Source organism: Chiloscyllium plagiosum, chromosome 3, assembly GCF_004010195.1.
Source record: "Chiloscyllium plagiosum isolate BGI_BamShark_2017 chromosome 3, ASM401019v2, whole genome shotgun sequence".
NCBI classification, from domain to species: domain Eukaryota; kingdom Metazoa; phylum Chordata; class Chondrichthyes; order Orectolobiformes; family Hemiscylliidae; genus Chiloscyllium; species Chiloscyllium plagiosum.
In genome coordinates this window covers 125,796,604-125,820,525 of record NC_057712.1, presented here as the reverse complement: position 1 = coordinate 125,820,525, position 23,922 = coordinate 125,796,604, and the positions used below count along the sequence as shown (strand labels likewise).

Here is a 23,922-nt window from a genome sequence, read left to right as displayed (position 1 = left end):
AATCTCATTTTGCTCATCTCCTTTCTGCCCTTCAGAGACCACATCCAGAAACATCATTTCAGGTATTACACATATGCTGACAATATGCAGCACATCTTCACCATTACTTTCTTCAAATCATATGTATTGGAGGGCTTATTCTGCTCACTGGACATTATCGAGTGAACAGAAATTTTCCTCCGTTAAAAATTGGAAAGATCAAAGATCCTAGTCTTTAGCCCTGCCAAACTCTTATTTCTTACCCACTGATTCTTTCCTCATGGCTAGTTGGATGCTGAATCAAACAATTCACAACAATGGTTGGTGGATGGATCCTTGCATCTACCTCAGGCCACCTGCTTAAAGCTCAGGACACAACTATTCTAATGTTCTTCAGGTGGCTTCTTGCCTTTCCACCCTCGGTCCACTTTGGCTCCTCCAACATCCTTATTCCAGTGTGCTAACTGGGTACAAGCCCTGTTCACCTGTCAAGGCCTTTGCTTATTGAGCTGCATTGGTTCAAGTATCGCATTTCATCCTTCTGTTTGAATTTGTCCTTGGCCTCGTCCAGACACACACACTCTAGCCTGCTCCAGCTCTTACGCCTCTATGCATCACCAACTGTAGACTCTTCTGCATTCCTGGTTTGATATCCTTGGTTTCTCCATTGGCGATCATGCCTTTATCCATCTAGCCACTGAGCTCTGGTATTCCCTTCGTAAGCTTCTCTGCCTGGCTTACCCCTCCCCTGCTTGATCCTGACATCCTTAAAATCTTTAGGCAAATAGTATATCTAAAATTTCAGAACATCTCTATGTGCCATTTTGTCATGTTTTGTTCAGTGTTGCTTTAGTGAAGCTTCTGGTGTTATTTTCACAGTTAAAATTGCTACATCAATGATAATTAACTCTGAGCTGTAGTGTAGATTAGATTATTAGATTACTTTACAGTGTGGAAACAGGCCCTTCGGCCCAACAAGTCCACACCGACCCGCCGAAGCGCAAGCCACCCACACCCCTACATTTACCCCTTACCTAACACTACGGACAATTTAGCCTGGCCAGTTCACCTGACCTGCACATCTTTGGACTGTGGGAGGAAACCGGAGCACCCGGAGGAAACCCACGCAGACACGGGGAGAATGTTCAAACTCCGCAGTCAGTCGCCTGAGGCAGGAATTGAACCCGGCTCTCTGGCGCTGTGAGGCAGCAGTGCTAACCACTGTGCCACCGTGCCGCCCTGCTCTGCTGCTTCAAGCCATGGACATGACTGTACAAATCTTGACTGCGAAGGTGTTCACTGTGTTGGGTGCCTTGATGCTGTACCTAATTTAGTCCCAAATTTAGGAAATGTTTACACGTCTTCCACTAAGGAACATTGTGTTACTGTGAAGCCTGAAACCTGAATTGACCAACAGCAATGAACACCACAACCATCAAAGACGGATGAGCTGAATCAACACAGACTGAAGCATTCAATCTGTCTCAATGATTTAGCTTTACAAGTTTAATAAGTAGTGGTGGAATAAACAAATTTATTTTAATAGGTTTCATTGTTACCACCTAACATCTGTCTGAAATGGTAGCTTTCTGACAAATGCCTCAAGTGACCTCTTTACAGTGTTGCAGTCCTGTCCCCCAGTACCACACACCTTTTCCCACAACGTGCCCTCCCTGTGTGGTACATCACCAGCAATGGATTCTCTCCTTGCTACTGCACTAGTACAAGAATCTGTCCTTGGTTCCCTCCTATTTCACTTTAAATGCTGCCCTCAGATGTAATATAGAAACTTGCTATTTTGTATATGTGTGCTCAAAATGCCAGCTCCACCTTGCCATGACCGTGCTGCTCCATTATAGGGCTGCTTACTGGATGAGCAAAAACTCCCTGTAATTAGGGAAAACTTAAACCATTGTTTTCTGTCCATTGAATGGAGGGTTTGAATTCGAAAGAGACTGGATAGGCTAGGACTCTTTTAACTGGAGTGCAGGAGGTTGAGGCATGACCTTAGAGGTTTATAAAATCATGCGGGGTATAGATAAGGTGAATGGCTTGAAATGCCCCACCCTGCCTTTTCCCCAGGGTGGGGCATTTCAAGATAAGGGAGCATGTTTTTAAAGTAAGAGGAGAAAGATTTAAGAAAGGAGGGGAAATTCCTTTATGCACAGAGTGGTTTTTGTGTGGAATGATGTTCCAGAGGAAGTGAGATGGATGTGGGAGACAGTTAAGTTTAAAAGATGTGTGTTTTTTAAAGGATGTGACATAAGTATGTGAGTAAGAAATGTTTGGAGAGATATGGACCAAGCGCAGGCAGATGGGAAGTTCAGTTTGGAATTATGGTTGTGAGATCGAAGGGTCTGTTTCCATGCTGTATGACTCTGTAAGATACTAACGTCATCTTGCCTCTGTCAACAGGCAACTTCGTGTCATCTGACTATGATGATAATCTGAACATTTACGCCATGGAACAGTTCACCTTTTTCACCTCCATAACATGGTCTGACTTTGCTTTTACTAACCAAAATCTTCACACACGTCTTTGTTCCTGCTAGATTTGACTATTCTAACATTTTGCTGACTGCCTTGAAGGTATCCCAAGATGTGTTGCCCATATCCCAATTTACACCAGATTTGATTTCCCAATATCTGGATTAGTGGGCTGGAAGAGCATAGCAGTTCAGGAAGCATCAGGAAGGGCTTTTGCTCGAAACGTCGATTTCGAAGCTCCTTGGATGCTGCCTGAACTGCTGTGCTCTTCTAGCACCACTAATCCAGAATCTGGTTTCCAGCATCTGCAGTCATTGTTTTTACCTCGTTGATTTCCCAATATCTCTGCACTCACTGCATTGGGTCTTGAACAAGCATCATCCTGGTTTTAAAATTATTATTCTTGTCTTCAAACCCTTCATAGTTTCACTCCTCAGTAACTTGTTAATTTCCAGATCCATAACCCTCTGAGATCTCTGCACTTACCGAATTCTGGTCTCTTGAGCATTGCTGATATTATTTCATCATTTGTGGTGTGTTTTCAGTTACCAAGATACCAAACTCTAAAATTCCCTCCTGTATTTCCCACCATCCTCCCTTAAAGGTCTACCTCTCTGACCAGGGTTTTGGTTATCTGGACTAATATCTCCTTTTTACGGCATATTGTTTTATTACTCGCCCTTAATTGCCCACGAACTGAGTGGCTTGGTAAACCACTTCAGAGGACAGTTAAGAGTCATTAATCACATTGCTGTGGGTCTGGAAGCCAGGTAACATGAGGTAAGGGTGACAGATTAGTGTTCCAGGTGAACTTTTGTCACTTAGGTGATGGTTTCATGGTTATCATTAGACTTCCAATTCAAGGTTCGTTTTTGTTGAATTCGGATTCCAGCAGATCCTGTCGTGAGACTTGAACCCAGAACCTCACAGCTTTATCTGTCAATCCAGCGATAATGCCATTAAACCATCACCTGCACATTATATTGCTCAATTTCCCATATTAATTTATTTGCATTATGCAACCGCTTGAGACATTTTGTTAGGTTAGAAATCGGAATGTTTGCTGCAGATTGCACCATGTTTGTGACTCTTCAGCCACTGAAGTACTCTGTGTCGAAAAGACCCAAACAGCATTTAGACTTGAGTTAAAAAGTGGCAAGTAACATTTGCACCACACAACTCCCAGCAAACGACCATCTCATTGGTCATGGTGTTACAGTGGCTCAGTAGTTAGCACTGGTGCCTCACAGCGCCAGAAACCGGTGTTTGATTCAACCCTTGGGTGACTGTGTTTTTTCTCTATTCACTCACAGGATGGGGGTGTCGCTGGCTGGGCAGCATTTATTGCCCATCCCTAATTGTCCAGTGGGCATTTAATAATCAACCACATTGCTGTGGGTCTGGAGTCACATGTAGGGCAGACCAGGTAAGGAAGGCAGTTTCCTTCCCAACAAGCTATTAGTGAACCAGATGGGTTTTTCCGACAATTGATTCATGGTCATCATTAGGTTCTTAATTCCAGATATTTATTGAATTCAAATTTCACAGTCTGCTGTGGTGGGATTTGAGCCAAAACGCTCTCTTTCTCTCTGGATCATCAGTTCAGCGATAACACCACTAGGTTATTGCCTTCCCTATGGGGAGTTTGCACATTCTCCCCGTGTTGATGTGGGTTTCCTCTGGGTGCTCTGGTTTCCTCCCACAGAACAAAGACGTGCAGGTTAGGTGGATTGGTCATGCGAACTTGCCCATAGTGTCCAGGGATGTGTAGGTTGGGCGGATTAGCCATGGGAAATGCGGGGCTACAGGGATAGCGTGGGTCTGGGTGGGATGTTCTTCAGATGGTCATTGTGGACTCAATGGGGCTGAATGGCCTGCTTTCCACACTGTAGGGTTTCTATGATACCCAACATGAGAGAACCAGGAACTGAGTTATACCAGCCACATAAAAGATATGGCTGCAGGATCAGGTCAGGGATGGGAATTCTGTGTTGAGTAATTCACCTACTCTCCACCACCTATGTGGCCCAAATTGGGAGTGTGATGGAATACCCTGTACTTGCCTGGATGTGTGTAACTCCAACAACACTCAAGAAACTCAATTTCATCCGGGACAAAGCATCCTGCTTAGATTGGCACCACATTCACCACCTTCAGTATTCACTCCCTCTATCACAGAGTGTCATGCATTGTGCACTATTGACAAGATGTACTGTGGTAACTCGCCAAGACAGTCATCCAAATTCACAACCTCTACCATCCAGAAGGACAAAAGCAATAGACACATGAGAACACCACCACCTACAAGTTCCCTTTCAAGCTATTCACCATCCTGTTATTCTGTCAGTGTTGCTGAATCAAAATCTTAGAACTCCCTCCCTAATGGCATTGTGGGCTTCTTACACCTTGAGGATTGCAGCAGGTCAGAAAGGCAGCTCAGCACCACCACCTCAACAGCAGCTGGGGGTGGACAATTAGATGATGGCTTAATCACTGATGTCCACATCCTGTGAACAAGTTTAAAAAAAAAAAGGGCTAAGGCTGCCATGTAAATTGTTTCACCATCATGTGTGGAGCAGTTCAGCATGCAATCCAAGAATGAAACCCTCGAAGGTAAGGTTGAGGCTATGTGATAGCATTCTGGTTGTGTTGAGAGGACTAACTAGTCTGTGTCCAATCCAGTAACATGAATGACAACCTGGGGTTCCAGATTACAGATGGCAAGCTAAAGCCATATAACCTAGCTGGAGCAGGTCTAAAGCTGGGACTGATAACAGTCAACATACCAAAGATATTATGCAGTATGTCGCAGCACACTGAACCATTGATCATGCAACAAAGCATAGGGGTGTCCAGTGATGCATTTACAGGCTTAGAATGTCGTCCAGCAGGCTGTTGTCTCAGAGTAAAGTACAACTAATTCAGCATCTGTGAAGCAAAGTTCCAGCTGCCCTCGAGGACATTCTGAAAGACAAAATAGAAGAGCAGGAAAGAATCAAGCAAATGATAACTCCTACAGTATGGATTAGCAGCGTAGTAGCACAGAAACGACCTGACAATCCGCAAATGTGCCTTGACGGAAAGGATCTAGATAGAGTGCTGAAGTGATTGCCCAACCCTAGGTTGTTACAGGAAAGTGAAGCTGGATGGAAGTAGCAGATTTCTAACCTTGTTCTGCATTCCCTTCTGGATAAACTAATCGCTGCTGTGCCATTTATCACATCTGCGGCTCTGGAGGAACATCAGTGCCAATAACATGAGATATTTAGTGATCTACTTGGAGTACGCACTGGTAGTGGATGATGGGCTCATTTATAGATGCAGAGAACATTACTGATGGCACTCACAATCTTGTCTGACTGGTTGAAAAATTACTTCAGATGAACCTGAAGTGGATAAAGAAAATACTGCAATTAAAGAAGCATTAAGTCAAGTACATGGGCCGAGTACAGAAAACCAAAAGGCTTCCCCTGGATCCAGATGTAAAAGCAGTCAGCAAAATTGTTGGCTTTGTCAACTACTGAGCCTCTGCATCATCAGAGTTTGAACTATTACACTAACTTCCATCCAAGGATGTGCTGTGGCAATGGATCACAGAGTGAGAAATTGCATTCACTTAAATCTGGCAACGAGTGATGGCCATGCCATTGTTGAAATGCGACAACGAAATTGATAAAATTACCCTACAGTGCATTGCCAGTAAGCCAGGACTTGGCACAACTGCTTGTATTTGCATTTAGGACATAGGCATAAACTGAATGACATTTCATTCAGATTGAGAAAGAATGAGTGAGTGGGTGGTGTAAGCTAATATTGAAGATGCAGCGATGAATTAACAGCATATTATAGCAATCTTTGCGAAGGAATTTGTGTCATTATCCCAAAGCAGTTGCAAGGAAAAATGTTGAAGCACATCCATGCAGACCATTGAAGAATTGAATCAAGTTTGAAGAATGCAAGAGATGTGCTGTACTGCTCAAACATGAAGAATTAAATAAAGAATCACCACAGCCAGAGCAGGGCTTGTAATGAGGAGCAAACTAACCAAGATAGAGAGCTGCTGCTGAAACACTACAAAGCAGACTAGACCATGGATGGTGTTAAGAGTAGACTGTGCAGGAAGAGATCATTGGGAGACCCCTATTCTGAGTACTAGAAGGGGAGCCATTCACTTTGAGGATTACTGCCATGATTTCTGAATGCCTGAAAGTGCATTTCATCCATTCTGCGTTCCCAACATTGTTATGGGCAACAATAGGCCTCGATTCCTGAAGGAGTAACAGGTATCATGGCAGCAACATGTGACAGGGATGACACTCCCCTGTATCAGATGATCAGCCAATAACAGCATGCTCATTTGCCATTAAGAGACTAGCATGTCTTAACTTCAGATAGTCAGCATGGCTTCGTCAAGGGCAGGTCGTGTGTGACAAACCTCATTGAGTTTTTTGAGAAGGTGACCAAGCATTGACGTGGTATACATGGACTTCAGTAAAGCCTTTGATAAGGTTCCACATGGTAGGCTGTTGGAGAAAATGCAGAGGCATGGAATTGAGGGTGATTTAGCAGTTTGGATTAGAAACTGGCTTTCTGAAAGAAGGCAGCGAGTGGTGGTTGATGGAAAATATTCAGCCTGGAGTGCGATTACTAGTCGTGTGCCACAAGGATCTGTTTTGGGACCACTGCTGTTTGTCATTTTCATACATGACTTAGACACAGGTATAGGTGGATGGATTAGTAAGTTTGCAGATGACATTAAAGTCGGCGGAGTAGTGGACAGTGTGGAAGAATGTTGCAGGGAGACTTGGACAAACTGCAGAATTGGGCTGAGGTGGCAAATGGAGTTCAATGCAGCTAAATGTGAGGTGATGCACTTTGGGAAGAATAACAGGAAGGCAGAGTACTGGGACAATGGAAAGATTCTTGGTAGTGTGGATGTGCAGAGGGATCTTGGAGTTCATGTACATAGATACCTGAACGTTGCCACCCAGGTGGATAGTGCTGTTTAGAAGGCATACGGTGTGTTAGGTTTCATTCGTAGAGGGATTGAGTTCCAGAGCCGCAAAATCATGCTGCAACTGTACAAAACGCTGGTGCGGCCACACTTGGAATATTGTGTATGGGTCTGGTCCCCATATTTCGGGAAGGATGTGGAAACATTGGAAAAGGTGCAGAGGAGATTTACCAGGATGTTGCCTGGTCTGGAGGGAAGGTCTTATGAGGAAAGGCTGAGAGACTTAGCCACCTTCTTTCCAATGAGAATAGACCTAAGAGGGGATTTGATAGAGACATACAAGATGCCCAGAGGATTAGATAGGGGAGACAGTGAAAGTCTTTTTCCTAGGATGATGATGTCAGCTTATACAAGGGGGCATAACTTCAAATTGAGTGGTGATAGATTTAAGACAGATGTCAGAGGCAGGTTCTTTACTCAGAGAGTGGTAAGGGTGTGGAATGCCCAACTTGCCAAAGTAGTCAACTCAGCCACATTAGGGAGATTTAAACAATCCTTGGATCAGCACATGGATGATGATGGGATAGTATAGGGGGACGAGCTGAGAATAGTTCATGCATGAGAACTGTAGGGTAACTCAAAACGTACGTGATATTGCATGTACTTGTTTTACATTAAAAAGGGGATGTTTGAATTCAAATGCAATCATCTACAATGTCCTTCCTGGTCTACTGTAGATATGTGACCTGTACTATGATACACACACACTGCAGCAGACATCTTACTGACACTGAAGAATCCATTCATTTCGACTAGACTGCTGTCTGTCATAGAGTCATACAGCACAGAAACCGACCCTGTGGTCTAACCGGTCCATGCTGAACATAACCCCAAACTAAACTAGTCCCACCTGCCTTTTCTTGGCCCATATCCCTCCAAACCTTTCCCATTTGTGTATCCATCCAAATGTCTTTTAAACGTTGTAATTGTACCTACCTGCATCCAACACTTCCTCAGGAAGTTCATTCCACACACGAATTGCCCTCTGTGTGTAAAAAAAAAACTTGTGACATTTTTAAATCTTTCTCCTAGGGGTACCTGGAGGAAGGCCATGCAGACACTGAGAGAATGAGCAAACTCCATACAGTTGCCCGATGCTGGAATAGGACCCAGGTCCCTGGCGCTGTGAGGTAGCAGTGCTAACCACTGAGTCCATCATGCTGCCATCTTTTGACTCTCTGGATATGCCCAAATACCTTACAGCTAGGGAGGCAGGTTTAAAGTGTGTTCACTATTGCAATATAAGGAATTATGGCAGTCAGCTTGCATATTGCAAGGTGCCACAAACATCAGTGAGTTAATCTGTTTTGGTAATCTTGGCTGGGGGATGAATATTAGCCAGGACACCAAGGAGAATGTCCTGGCTCTTCAAAGTAGTCCTAAAAAGACTTCTTACAACCACATCAGAGGGCATACAGGGCCTTGCTTTAGAATGTCATCTGAAAGAATGTATCTCCAATGGGACTCCATAGCCTTGTGACTTGTACCATTGAGTCACAGCTGACAACTAAAATGAGTTTTGTTTGCTTCAATGTTAACCTGTTAGTTATTGATGGAATGATGATCTTGAATGGCCTTCCTCTGTGTTGCAAATTTCTGTGACCTTCTATTCTATGATTTTCTCTGATGTGGAAATTAATTTGATAATTGCACACCCATTGTGCAAGTTTATTGGAAGTTTTCCAGTGTTTTGTTGCAGTCTTTTGCCTTTATGAATGACCTCATTTGTGGACTTCGAGAAATATGAAGCTGCCAGTACGGACATCTGAACAAATGGACTCAGCAGAATAGATGTGTGTATTCCGGATCCTTCACACATTGTTGTAAAATTCTGCTCTACACCCGCAGGCTATCAAGGTGGTCTACAGTTAATCGGTGTCCAGGCCTTTGTCAGTGGTGGTATGTGGCCACCTCATGTCTTAAATGAGTAGCTGCCTGCCCCTTCTGGTTTGGCAAATCTTTCTCCCTGCATTTAACCTACCCAGGCTCTTCATGTAGTGAGCTGTAAAACAAGGTCATCCTTTCCTCACTGTAGCACAAGATGCTGCTCTGTGACACAGTTTGGTGTTGCAGAAGCCAAATATACAATTCATTGCCTCTGGGTGCAGTACCACCCAGTTTGTTTATGTGCAAAATCCAGAGCACTGCGTAGATACTGCTCCCCTATTGTGTGTGAGAAGTAGACATGCCAGTCATATTTCACTTGATGTAGGCAGAGAGGATTAAAATGATTTAGAATATGCTTGGGGTAAGATATGTCTCGTATATTTTTGACCTTCAATTGCTTGTAAAATGAATCCGTACATATCCTTTAGTGCATTGAAAGTCATTGCAGTATTTTACTAGATGCACTCAGTCAATATATCAGGACAATTCAATACAGATTGTTCTGATCTACAGAAGGGAGAGTATGGCATATCACCTGACATTATTTGATAACGTGGAACATACTGTGTAGCTTTTCTCTCATGGGGCACTTTGAACTTATTATCTTCTTTGGCTTGGCTTGAGGTTTTCTTTGGATTAAATCCATTAGGCTCTGATTCTGCAATACTCAATCCATCATGTGTCCGGAGAAGGTTTTATCTGAGTCACTGTGCAACAGACCTGCCAGGAATGGCCAGGTGAATGCTCTTCTAGAACAGGAGAAAAGGGGAGGAACTTCACTCAGACTCGTTTTGACACTGGGGGCTGGTATGGAACCCAGCCACAAACATAGGGAGAAAGGAATACCAGGCTGTATAAATCAGGTTACTTAAAGTAGGATAGCAGGATGTTGTAAAGGAGCACAAATCACAGCATCAAATGGAAAAATATGGCATAGAAGGCAAACATATTCAGCCTGTGGTCAGTGGCTTTTTGCAAGGAAATCTAATTAGACTCAATTCATTACTGTTGCTCTGTGGTCCAATTAGTGTTTTCTAAAATATTTAACCAAATCCCTTTTGAAAGTTCATACTGAGTCTGTTTCTGCCACCCTTTCAGTCAATGCATCCCATTTCATCACTGAGTCACTGGAGTCAAAACATTAACTCTGTTCCACTATCCACAGATGCTGCCAGACCTCCTGAGAGACTCCAGCAATTTCTGGATCTCTTTGTTTCAGATCTCAAGCATCTGCAGTTCTTTAGTTTATTCCATTTCATTGCCATTCGCTTTGCGAAAATCTATTGCCCTGTGCCACGTAGGTCTGTTCTGTAAATCATTGTTCCTTGGTTACTGAGCCTTTTATCACAGGAAACAGTTTGTCCTCATTTAATCCATCAATATCTGCTAAGGTTTTGAAGAATTAAATAAATCCCACCTTAATCTTCTCTGCTTTAAGGGAACAGGTCAGTTTCTCTTGGCAACATGAAGTATTTAATTCATGTTGTCACTTTAATAAATCTTCCCTCCAGATATACTCTTTTGAGTGTTGTGTTCAGAAATTGTCTTTGATATTCCAGCTGGGACCTACTCAATGTTTATAAGGACCTGCCACAATCTCCTGTTTCTGGACCCTCCTGTTTTTGTACTGTTTAGTTCTGTTCTTAAAGCCTGGGATCCCATTTAATAACAGCCTTCTCAGCTTTACTTACTACCTGCAGACACCTGGGTACCCTACCCTCTGTAGAATTGAGCCCCTCAGTTTTTATTGCCATCTCTTGTCAGTTTACACCCTGGGCATGAAACATAATCTCTTTGGCTGCATCCGCCAGATCTGCCATTGTTCTTACTGTTTACCATGTTTCCAAATTTTGTCACTGGCATTTGAAGTAATGCAATATTGTTGCAAAATATAGTGATGGTACAACCAACTCCAGGTCGAGTCACCCACTGTGGGCCAGTTGGTTGAATGGCATGTTCTTTTTCTGTGAAATTCTTTGGACCGAACTTGGGATCAAGTCTGAAGCCAGCAGATGTGAGCCACAAAAACCCGTTGCCCAAGTAGTGAATTCAAGCAGTGCAGAAAACTCTGCAGTAGGGGAATCACACTGTTAATCCAATAGGAAGTATGCTTTTGTGATCAGGAGAGACAGAATGAGCACTCTTTTCCCAGCAATGGTATAAACCATAGTGGGGGGAAGCCTGATGAGAAAGTTTGCTCCATCCTGCTATGCTGCAATACAGATGGTTAGTTGACACTTTAAAGAAAGAATTTCTTTTTATGTGGCATGTTACCAGCTCATCTCAAATAGCATTATTTTAAACAAACCACACTGATTGTCATGTAAATCTGCAAGCATGGAATTACTGCAGCAATCACCTATGTATGACTAGACTATGATGCTATAGTCAAGGGAAATATGATGGTCTGGGCATCTGTTAATCGACTGAATTATCAGCCAGACTGTGTGAGCAAGTTATATCATGGTTCAATCCTAAAATCCTCTGATTCACAGGTGACAGTTACCGTGTGGGTCTGATCTTTGGCTCATGTTTGAGGAATGTAGAGAGATAGGAATGTATATAGATTCTTCAGACTTCGAGACTTCTATCTACTGTTTATCTGTACACCAATTTTGTGGACCTGCTTTTACCCCATAATCCATTAATTTGCTTCCCTAACAAAAAGCTAGTTATGTCTTAAAGTTTTCAATGCACGCAGCATCCACAGACTTTGGAGGACAGAGTTGCGTGTGACAAATAGGTTTCGTGTGCAAAACGTTGTACTAGTTGAACTCCCCAATGGCCTAACTCTAATTTTCAGATTGTGACCTCTTGTAATGTATCCTCCACTTAAGGAAATAAGGCATGGAGAGAGAGTGTATGAAGGTGGCGTTCAGATACAAGCTGAACACCATCTAAGTGAATAAGGCTCAAAAGGACCAATCATCCTGCAAATACCTGGAATTAGATTGCCCCTTTGGATTATGAGTCCAATTATATTTCCGCTACATCATCACCTCCCATTTAGATGTAGAAGTGTCTGCTTTAATTAAGTCATTGACATGTATGATGAAATGCAAAGACCCTAGTCAGTTGATTGGAAGAGTTGAATAACAGTTCATTGAATCATGCAGTACAGAGGTGGCCTTTTGGCCCATCAAGTCTGTACTGAGAAAAAGACACTATTACTTACATTAGTCCCACTTTCCTGCACCAGGCCCATAAGGATAGACAAGTAATGCTGTAGCTTTATAGAACTTTAGTTAGGCCATACTTGGAATATTGTGTACAGTTCTGGTCACCACACTACCAGAAGGATGTGGATGCTTTGGGGAAGGTACAGAAGAGGTTGACCAGGATGTTGCCCGGTATGGGAGATTTTAGCTGGATAGACTGGGGTTTGTTTTCAGTGGCATGCAGGAGGTAGAGATAGAAGCTCAAAAGACTGAATAACATGGATGGAATGGAAAGTATGAGGTTTTTCCCAGGGCGGAGGGGTCAATTACTAGGGGACACGGGTTCAAGTTGTGAAGGGGGGGGGCGGAGTTTAAAAGATATGTGCAAGGCATGTGGTGGTGAGTGCCTGGAATGCAGTGCCAGAGGAGATAGTGGAAGCAAAGACTATATTCAAGAGGCACCTGGACGAATACAAGAAAAGGAAGGGAATAGATAGATAAGGATCCTGTAAGTGTGGAAGTGCAAAATATGTCAGTGTTGGCTTGGAAGACTGAAGGGCCTGTTCCTGTGCTGTACTGTTTTGGTTTTTGCTGAGTGTGATGGTGGCTTGATCCTCAGTTTTGGGGGAAGGTGCGGGTGAAGGGGGGACAGAGAGGTAGAAGTCAGAGTGATTTTTTTTCAGGCACCAATGTTTTCATGCACTTGAACTGTGCTTGCATATTCTGGAAATGAGCCTGTGGTCAAGCCCAGGCTGATGTGAATGACGGTGGCAGATGTTTGTAAAGCTGCATGTCACTGATCTGTTGTGAGGAAATGGGCAAGTAGTTGAGGTAATGAAGTTCTTTTGTGTGTGACTTTAGTCCTGTTGGGGGTCTCTAATATGTGGTGGTTAATTCATTACGAGAGGTTTGGGTAATCTTAGGATGTGAAGTTCATTCGACACTGCTGCTTAGGGAAGAACCTTGGGGAAATGGGGAGCAGGTTGATTTGCTTCCTGTAACCCCTCCCCAGTTAAAAAATCCTTTACCCCTTGTGAAGTTTCTGGTGGTGTCTCATTGCAGTACCTTTCAAACATACCACTGCAGTCTGTATTCTAAATTGCTCAATACTGCTGGTATAAGAATTGTAGAAACGAGTAAAATTTATACTATGAGACTAGATCAAAGGATCGTGACTACAGGAAATGGCAAGTTAAGCAGTTTTATCAGGAGCATTTTGGGCGGCACGGTGGCACAGTGGTTAGCACTGCTGCCTGACAGCACCAGAGACCCGGGTTCAATTCCCGCCTTGGGCAACTGTCTGTGTGGAGTTTGCACATTCTCCCCGTGTCTGTGTGGGTTTCCTCCAGGTACTCCAGTTTCCTCCCACAGTCCAAAGATGTGCAGGTTAGGTGAATTGGCCAGGCTAAATTGCCTGTAGTGTTAGGTGAAGGGGTAAATGTAGGGGAATGGGTCTGGGTGGGTTGCTCTTCAGAGGGTCGGTTTGGACTTGTTGGGCTGAAGGGCCTGTTTTCACACTGTAAGTAATCTAATCTAAAAAAAATTTCATACAGAATGATCAACCCTGTGGAGATAGTGGTAATTCAATGGCATTATCATTGCTGAATTCCAACCCCACCCCACCCCTCCCAATATCAATATCCCACAGGGTTACCACTATCTGGAATCTGAACTGGACTAGCTTAATGAATGCTGCAGCTACAAGAACAGGTCAAAGTCTCAAAATTCTGCAGCAAGTAACTCCCCTCCTGACTCTTAAGTCCATAAGACAGAGGAACAGAAGTAGGCCGTTCAGCCCATCAATTCTGCTCCAGCAGTTCCTGGCTTAGTGTCTGAAGTACGTTGGAGCTGATGTTTAAATATGGCACTAATAGCATGACCGTTGGCAAGTTCTGACATTGATTACCTGAGGCAAATGCAGAGACCAGTAATGCAATGATAAACAGGAAATAGTGTGAGAGAAGTCACCTATGGCTGGTGACAGACTGGATACTGTGAAATACACTTGGAAAACCCTGCCAAAAAGTGGGAATGTTCAGCCCATTGTTCCCATCTCCACCCTCTTCACTCCATATAGGCTAAAGCTGACCACAACTGCTGGCTTTTCAGAAATCTGCAAGCTTCCTAACTTTTACACATAGGATACATTGCTTTACATCGACTCCTACAGCATAGGGCTTTCTGTCTGCCATATCGTCACATTAGCTGTGTTTAGGGTTCCTCCTCCGTGAAACTCTAACGCTGTTCATTCAGAAGCACTATTGCCTTGGCCATGCTGGGGCGCAGTCAGGAACTGGAGATACATGCACTGGCTCAGAGGAGCCCATCTGGAAGATGGATTTCAGGATTGTCTCTCATCCCTGCCTGAAGTATTCACACAACTGTGTGTTTTCGTCAGCAGTTTTGAGAAATATGTCAGCAGCCACGAATGGTGTGAGGCAGCTCATTGATGTGCTTTCTTAGTACCCCTTTCAGCATGTTCTTGCTGGAACGTGCTTACTTTTGTAAAGCAGTCAACCTTCCGTTTTGCTGTTTGACGTCAGCCTAGTACCCTTGTGCATGTTACAGCCCAAAACCAATCCGAGCCCTTGCTGATCTTTACAACTGGAGTGCTTTGGAGCCTCACAGCCTTGTGATTAGAAGTTGAATTGCTGATCCAACCTTTTTGCAGAATTAGAAGCAAAACCAAATGCCGTGAATGCGCGTGTTAGTAACTTCTGGCCGTGCCCATCCCTTTCCAACAGGGACAGTCTTTGGAGCATTGAATTTAGGATGCAGTCACATGTGGAAGATTAGTAGCATTGGAAAGTTGCATTTGCCAATCTTAGTCGGGTCATATCTTTTGTGCAAGATGTGTATTAAGCTTTATAGAATAGAATCCCTACAGTGTGGAAACAGGCCATTTGGCCCAACAAGTCCTCCGACCCTCTGAAGGGTAACCCACCAGACCCATTCTCTTACCCTATTTCTCTCCATGTCCCCTAACTAATGCACCTAAGCTAAACATCCCTGAATGCTATGGCCAATTCACCTGACCTGAATATCTTTGGACTGTGGGAGGAAACCGGAGCACCCAGAGGAAACCCCTGGGGACACGGGGAGAATGTGCAAACTCCACACAGACAGTCGCCCGAGTTGGGAATTGAACCCAGGTCCGTGGGGCTGTGAGGCAGCAGTGCTAACCACTCATGGTGCCATCCCGGTTATGTTTGTACAATTGTAGGCTGTTGGTGTCGTTGACCTAGGCTAGTTGTTTATTGCCCATCCCTAATTGCCCCTGAGAAGCTGGCTGTTGGTTGCTGCGTTGGATCAGTCCAGTCCGAGATGGCCAGGCACAGCCAGAGTGGTGTGAGGGAGGGAGTTCCAGGATTTTGACCCTGCAGCAGTGAAGGACCCAATGATATCGTTCCAAAGTGTGGGGCTTGGGCCGGAACTAGCAGTTGGTGGTACTTAGACAGTCTGCTTTCCTTGTCCTTTTTGGGTAGTCAAAGTCAGGAGGTTGACTGTAGCGGAAGGATTGGCTCTATGATGTTAAAGATTCCAAGTGAATGCAAGTTATGGCTAAGCCAAAAGGCAGAGAGTTCAAACCCCTCACCATGACTTGCCATGATCTGGACTGGCACTTTGGTGCAATAATCAGGGAGCATTGAATTCCCAATTACTGTGTCAGATGAGAAGCTAAAGTGAGGCTTTCTCTGCCTGTTTGTAATATAGAAGTGGACATGATCAACTTTCTTACTGACTAACATCCTGATGTGCCAAAGTCTCTGATTTTAACTAGACCCAATGTTTAAAGCTACCAGCTAATGTGGAGCTAAGGTTCAACCTGTCATCTGTATTCAACTAACTGGCCTGCCATGGTCAGTGGGAACAGGATAATAGATCATCTTGCACCTAGGCTATGGAGTACAGGCATCCACCAGGGTTTCTGTTGCTGGTTCCCACTGATGCATCCTCACTGAATTAGGTATATCTGGGTATTGGATGGGAGACGTTTGGAGAGCAAGTTCGGACTCCACTGTGACACAACCTTGACAGCTGCTGATCTGTTGGCACTGCATTATAACTGGGCTCTTGGGTAAGAGCCAGAGGATGATCAGTGAGTGGGCCTGGGCCCTGTCAGAGCTAACTGCCTTTGGGAGACCATCAGAGCAAGAACTCCTTGAATCATCATCAGACCCAAGACCTCTGCTTCTTTACAGGACAAGGACAGTGGGTATTTGAAAACACTGCTGTCTCCATGATCTAGTTCCGACTTGTACCAAGAATGTCACTGTTGTTAACTAAGACCTCCTAGAACTCCTTTCCTAACCAGAGACTGTGGGAACACTTATCATCACATGGACTGCAGGGGCTGGAGAAGCTCGCTCACCATCATCATCTTAAGGGCAGCTAGGGAGATGGACAATAAGTGCTGCTCTCATCAATGATCTTCGAGCCATCTGAGAATGACCCTTTCTAAAGGGAAATCTCTAATTTTCTGTTCCAAGTGAATTGGGAGAGATGTGATGGGCTGAGGCAGGAACTAAGTGTCTCGCCCAGCCAGTATTTAAGAGCAGCTAAGTTCAGGGAAGTGGAAAGGTTGCTGTTTCCTGAAGTGAATGATTTGAAAAAGTGTTTTCCAGTACATTTAACACGGTGACTAAACATACTATCAGCTCAGTTTGGGAAAATATCAGTGAGTTCTTAAAACATGGCAAGAAAAGAAAAATGCAAAACTGTTTATTGTTCTGTGGAATCTCTCTTCCTCAGAGATTAACTTCAGTGCAGTCTCAAGCTGCTTTCTGTGGTTTCCGGGTCTTGGAAAGGGGAAAGGGTCATTTAGTGACCTGGAGCAATGGGACTGCCAGTTCTCACTGGAGCACCATAGGAAGGCCGCTGTATGAGGCAAAGCGAAGGGCAGATTCTCCTGTCAGCTTGGTAACAGATTTGTTTCCTTAGTGAGAACAGCTCACTACTTTCAGGTCAAACACAGTTAGCTTGCCTAGGGTAGAAAAGTGAATGCTGCGAACGTTGCACGACAGGTTTGAGGGTTTTAGTCATGACCTGCTGATCTGGGAGGGAGATTGATAGTGATAAATGGATTGCTTCCCCATTTCAAGCCTGCAGCATCACCGTTGAGAGCACATGAAGTAAAACAGTCAGTTATGGGAAGGGAAATCCTGTTCTGTCCCCAGGAGTTCTGAACAAGTGTCATTATCAGGTTCAACATTAATTCCATTTCTCACTCCACAGGTGCTCTGAGACCTGAGTTTCTCCAGTGTTCTCAATGTTGGTTTTGGATTTCCAATATCCAAAGTATTTTGCTTTTATACTTAATCAAGACATGTAAGATAATCAGAGGGTTTGTTAGGGTGGACAGTGAGAGCCTTTTTCCTCGGATGATGAAGGCTAACACGAGGGGACATAGCTTTAGATTGAGGGGTGATAGATTCAGGACAGATACCAGAGGTAGTTTCTTTACTCAGAGTAGTAGAGGCATGGAACGGCCTGCCAGCAACAGTAGTAAACTCGCTGACGTTAACGGCATTGGACCTACATATGGATAATAATGGAACAGTGCAAGTTAGATGGACTGTTTTCACAGGTCGGCGCAACATTGAGGGCCGAAGGGCTTGTACTGTGCTCTAACGTTCTACATCTTGCGTCCTATGTCTTATGACCTATGACCTACATCCTACGTATCAATGATGCACCTTGTCAGTAGTGTGGCTTGATTATCACAGCATTCCTCCTGTTACAGTCTTAACACTAACCTGATTGGAACTTTGGAGGAGGTAACAAAGTGGGTTGATGAGTGCATTGTTTTTGTGGATGGATTTTCCCACAAGCCAGGCTGAGCGTAAGAATAAATCCAAGCCAAAGTTGGAATCAAATTAGCTTGTGACCACAAACCAAAGGTAAATGGTCAGTGGGTGTTTCTGTGACTGACAACCTGAGGGAAAATAGCCTAAGTATGAGGTTCCTTACTTTCTGTGACATTTGGTCAACGAGTTGGTCTTGAATATATTGGATATGAATTAGAAGTTCCCAGACAGCACAAAAAAAGAGTGACCATGGTTGATAGTGAAGAATAAAGCTCTGATTGCAGGAAAATGTCCGTGGATTAGTTGGGTGAGTCTAGTGGGTGGTGGGGATGTAGTCAGTAGGTATCGAAAATTGTGGAGGAGCAGAGAGACCTTGGAGTGCATTTTAATAGAAAGTGGCTGGACATGTAGCTAGGAGATCAGAGGATCTATGGACATTTGCTGTTATTATTAGAGTGGTGCTGGAAAAGCACAGCAGGTCAGGCAGCATCTGAGGAGCAGGAAAATCGACGTTTCGGGCAAAAGCCCTTCATTCGAAATGATTCCTGATGAAGGGCTTCTGCCCGAAACGTTGATTTTCCTGCTCCTCGGATGCTGCCTGACCTACTGTGCTTTTCCAGCTCCACTCGAACCTTGACTCTGATCTCCAGCATCTGCAGTCCTCACTTTTGCCTATCTGCTGTTATTACCCAAGAGCTGGAAAATTGGAAGAAGAAAGGTAATAATGTTGGAACGGTATAAAACTGGTCACATCTGGAGTAATTTGTGCAGTACTGGGTCAGTGTGTGCTAAAGGGAAGATGTGAATGTGCCAGACAAGGTACAGAGGAGATTTACTACAATGTCGCCTTGCCTAAAGGATTTCAATTGTAAAGAAAGTTTGGATAGGACAGGGTGGTTTTCTTTGGAATTAAAAAGGGATGACCAAAAAACCTAATTGAATTGGATTTACTTATGAGGGGTCCAGATAGAGTGGCAAAGGAGGCTGTCTTCCTATTGTTTGAGGGATCTACATCAGTGGCATGGGGTAAGAATGAAGACACTTAGACAAGTTTGTAGAGGAATTCCCTTCAGTCTCAGGGTGGTGAGGATCTAGAATTCAGCCTGAAAGATAGAAACCTTGTAACCTTGGATATACAACTGAAGTGATAGTAGGCTGGGTGGCTACTTAGCTGCTGGTGTAGACACGATGGATTAAGTCACTTGCTTTCTATAAGGCCAGAAGGCTTTGGAGCAGATAGGCCATTCAGTGAAATCATGACCAAACTGCTAATTCTCACTGCAAGGTTTTCCTGCCTTTTCCCCATAACCCTTGTTTCTCTCTAATTAAAACAAATCTGTGAGCCTTGATTAACTTAATGATCCAGCTTTGACAAGCCTGTGGGGTGAGGGATTTCACAGAATCTCTACCCTCTGAGAGAGAAAAAAAATCCTCCTCCTCTGTGTCCTCACTGAGTGACCTCTTACATTGAGATTCTACCCACTGGTCGTAGACTCTCTCTCAAGGGGAGACGTCTCCATGTTGACTGTGTTGAGCCCTCAAAGAATCTTGTACGTTACAATAAGATCACCTCTCATTCTTCTAATTTCCAGTCTGTACAGGCCCAACTTCTCCTCGTTTAACCCCCCCCCCCCCCCAACAATACTCAAACTAGTGAATCTTTTCTGGACTGCCTGCAGTGCTAGGATATCCTTCCTTAGATAAGGGGACCTCAACTGTTCACAGTATTCCAGCTGTGGTCTTACCAGTGGCTTGTATTGTTTTAGCAAAACTTTCCCATTTTTGTACTCCAGTCCTCTTCCTGGAAGTACCCATGATCAAAACCCTGGAGCATGATCGACCTGTCAGCATTCAATCCCAAGACCAAAAGGACGTCCTCATTATCGAAGGGAACACCAGTGCAGAGGACTGCTGGACACACCACAGCTCATCAAATACCATCAGAAGCAGCTAAAGATGAGGAAACAATTCAGAAAACGCTCAATGTTGAGCAGCTTCAGGAGCTAAGCAGACTCATGAACAATGTCTCCACCAAGATCTCCCCAAAGAGATCATTTTAATTGAGCAGAGGAAATCTGGAAAGTGCTGAAGACAACCATCATCTCAAGCTGTGAAAAAACCCAGGAAACCCCTGGTCTGACCTAACCTGTCCATCTTCCTTTCCACTCTACCCTTTGCACTGACCAATCTTATTCACCTCCTACCTGTATCCACCCGTCGCCATCCCACCTACTTTTCCCCTAGCACCACCCCCACCCCTCTATTTATCTCTCAGCCCCCTTCCCCCACCCACAATCTTGATGAAGGGTCTTGCCCGAAATGTCGACTCTCCTGCCCTTCTGATGCGACTCAAACTCGTTGTGCTTTTTCCAGCCCCACATTTTATCAACTCAACAAGAATGACCACCTCATCCAAGACCTCATCAACAGGTAGAGGAAGGCTCTCCATACCTGGCAAAACAATATTACCAGCGAGCCAGAGGAGAGAGAGAGAGAGATTAGATGAGAAACCAATGGTGGACTGAGAAAGCTAAAGAGCTGCATTTCCTTGATGACAGATATGAAACTCCGGTGTCTTCAGTGCCACCAAGGCAACTTTCGGACCCAACTCTCTCCCCCACCCTGGCCTTAAACCCTGTGAGGAGTAAGGATGGTACTCTTTACAGAGACAGAGGGACCATCAGCTTTGATGGAGAGAATACATCAAAGAACTCCTTAAATGATGAAACAGTCATCAGCACGGATGATCCCACATTGTCTGGCAGAAACTGAAGTCATCCTTCGACATGTGGAAGGAAAGATTCCTGGGGTAGAGGAGATTCCAGCGAGGAGTTTCACATTGTAGCAGCAGAGGTTACTGTCATCTTCATCTTCATACTCTTCTGTACGGCTCTGAAATTTTGAATACATGTCAATGGTGCCTCAAGACCCTTGAGAAGGAACATCAGATTCTCCATCTGCTGGGCAGACAGGCGAGTCCTTGAAGCAGCTATCAGCATCGCATCCAGGCCATGATTGTGACCAGCCACGTGCTCAGGATGCCCAAGTTCCCACTACCAAAGCAAATCATCATCATCAACTCAAGACAGGCACTCGAATGAAAGAAGGACAAAGGAAAGATTTTGAAGACACCCTGAGGTTTCCCACAAGAAATACAACTTAGATGTCAATGTGTGGGAGCCCCTCATTCAGAAGAAACTGATTGGAGGAAGCTCTGAATTCTTTGCGAACACTCATCAGGAGGAGGAAGAGGAAAAGGAATTGGAGCAAAGAACGGCAACTACCTCATGACCAAGGACCACTTTTACCTCCTGGAAACACCTGCTAAATGTGGTCAGAGATGTGGCTCTAAGATCAGGCTCATCAGCCACACAAGGGCCCACCGAACCATGGTCAGTGACACAGAATTTCCTGAGTGGACAATCATAATCATTAGGAGAAAGTGAGGACTGCAGATGCTGGAGATCAGAGTCGAGAGTGTGTGGTGCTGGGAAAGGACAGCCGGTCAGGTAAGCCCTTCCTGCCTGAAACATCAAACTCTCCTGCTTCTTGGATGTTGCATGACCTGCAGTGCTTTTCCAGCACCTATCATAATCATTAGCAAATGATTACCATCAATTCTACTCACCTTAAAATAAAGGCCAGTTTTCACACTGCAAATTCTAGGATTTCTTCCTACGATACAATTATGCCACCTCAGAAAGTTATGTGTACCTTGACAACTACTTCAGTTACACTGTTCCCTCCAATTCAAATTTGATTCCTCAATACTTGCCGTTAGTTGTTATTTTCATGTCCACATCCCAAGTCTTCACAGAAACAATTTCATTAACTGACTTTCTCCTAAAAGCCAGAGCTAGTTCTTTCACAAACAAACAGAAATTGCAGGAAAAGCTCAGCAGGTCTGGTAGCATCTATGGAGAGAAATGTTTCGGGCTGAGTGACCCACCATCACCTGCAAGTTTCCCTCCAAGCCACTCACCATTCTGACTTGGAAATGTATCGCCGTTCCTTCAGACTCACTGAGTCAGAACCATGTGAGTTTTTTCCTATTGGCCTTTTATATGTGCCTCCAACAAATGGAGTGCAGCAGTTCATGAAGGCAGCTCGTTACCACCTTCTCAGCTCAGGGTGGGCAAGAAATGCTGGTCCAGCCAGCCACACCCACATTTGTGAGTGAATTTAAAATAAAATCAGTTTAAAAGAGTTAATATTGCACCATTTTACAAACTTCTCCTCCAAGTTAGTACTATTTACTTTGTGATGCTTCCGAATACGCATGGTTTTGTCCTTGGTAGAGCTGAGAAGATTGGAAGATTGGTGCAGGTGGATTTGTTTTTTGGGGATCGATTAACAAGAAGCTACTGATTCAAGGCAATTGTCAAAATTTGAGGAGAAACTGATGTAGGAACACAGGCACGTAGGCCATTCGGCCCCTCGAGCTTGTTCTCCTGTTCAGTAGGATCATGGCTGATCTGTGCCCTAGCTCCATATCCCTGCCTTTGTGCCATATCTCTTAATACCTTTACTTCAATTTTAATCTGAGTTGAATTTTTTTGTGTTAACAACAGATCCAGCATCAACTGCCATTTGTGGAAAGAGTTCCAAACATCTAACCTGTTTGTGTGCAGGAGTGCTTCCTAACATCTCTCCTGAATGGTCTGGTCCTAACCTTTAGATTATGGCCCCTAGTTTGAGAGTGCACAACGAGTGGAAAAGTTTATTTTTATTTACACTGTCTTTTCTTGTTAATATCTTGGACTTTAATCAGAATATCCCTTGGCCTTCTAAATTATAGAGGAAAACAAAAAGGCCGAATCTGCATAATCTCTTGTCATGATTTAACCCAGGTATCTGTTTTGTAAACCTATGTTGTTCCCTCTCCAAGACCTTGCTAAGATGTGGTGCCCAGATGTGCCCACAGTCCTCCCACAGAGGGTCTAACAGGGATTTTGTATAACTTCAGCATCTTTGTACTCCTGTTATCTAGATGTAAAGGCCAGCATTCCATTAGCTTTCTTCATTATTTTTTGCACCTGCTTACAGCATTTTAAAGATCTTTGCACTTGAACCCCCAAGTCTCTTTGGGAATGCATTGTACTTAACTCCATACCGTCTAGAAAGTACCCTAATCTATCGTTCTTTGTTCTAAAATTTGACAACCTCTCACTTGCTTACACTGAAGTCTATCTGCCACAGTTTTGCTCAGTCACCTATTCCATCAATATCCCTTTGTAATTTTCTGATGTCATCTACATACTTTGCAATGTGCCCTAACTTCATTTCTGCCTTGCAAGTTGCTGCAGTGACGTATTTTGAAACAGTGAGTCATTGTGATCTGGAGTGCACTGCCTGAAAGGGTAGGGAAAGCAGATGAAATAATGATTTTCAGAAGGGATTTGGATAACTGCATGAAAAGATGAAATTTGCGGACCCTCCGGAAAAAGGCAAAAGTTTAAGGCGATTTGGACAGCACCTTAAAAGAGCTGCCACTAAAAAGCTGAGCTGAATGAGCTTTTAATCTGTATCATTCTGTGATTCTAATATTAGTTCGGCAGGAATGAGAGGAATTTGTACAGATTTGGAATGC

At 44.0% G+C, this 23,922-nt stretch overlaps 1 protein-coding gene across 3 annotated transcripts in view; it reads left to right on the top strand.

Moving 5' to 3' along the window:
* The window catches only part of mrps18a (mitochondrial ribosomal protein S18A), an 89,912-nt gene that overhangs the window by 60,928 nt on the left and 5,062 nt on the right, over positions 1–23,922 (top strand). Inside the window, exon 6 of one of the 3 annotated variants that reach the window (XM_043687259.1) lies at positions 20,126–21,748. The exons of the other annotated variants lie outside the window; for them this stretch is intronic. Coding sequence (XP_043543194.1) covers positions 20,126–20,168 — 43 coding nt within the window. The 3' untranslated portion in view covers positions 20,169–21,748. Of the gene's footprint in view, positions 1–20,125; positions 21,749–23,922 lie in introns of those variants that run through there. 3 annotated transcript variants of the gene reach the window in all.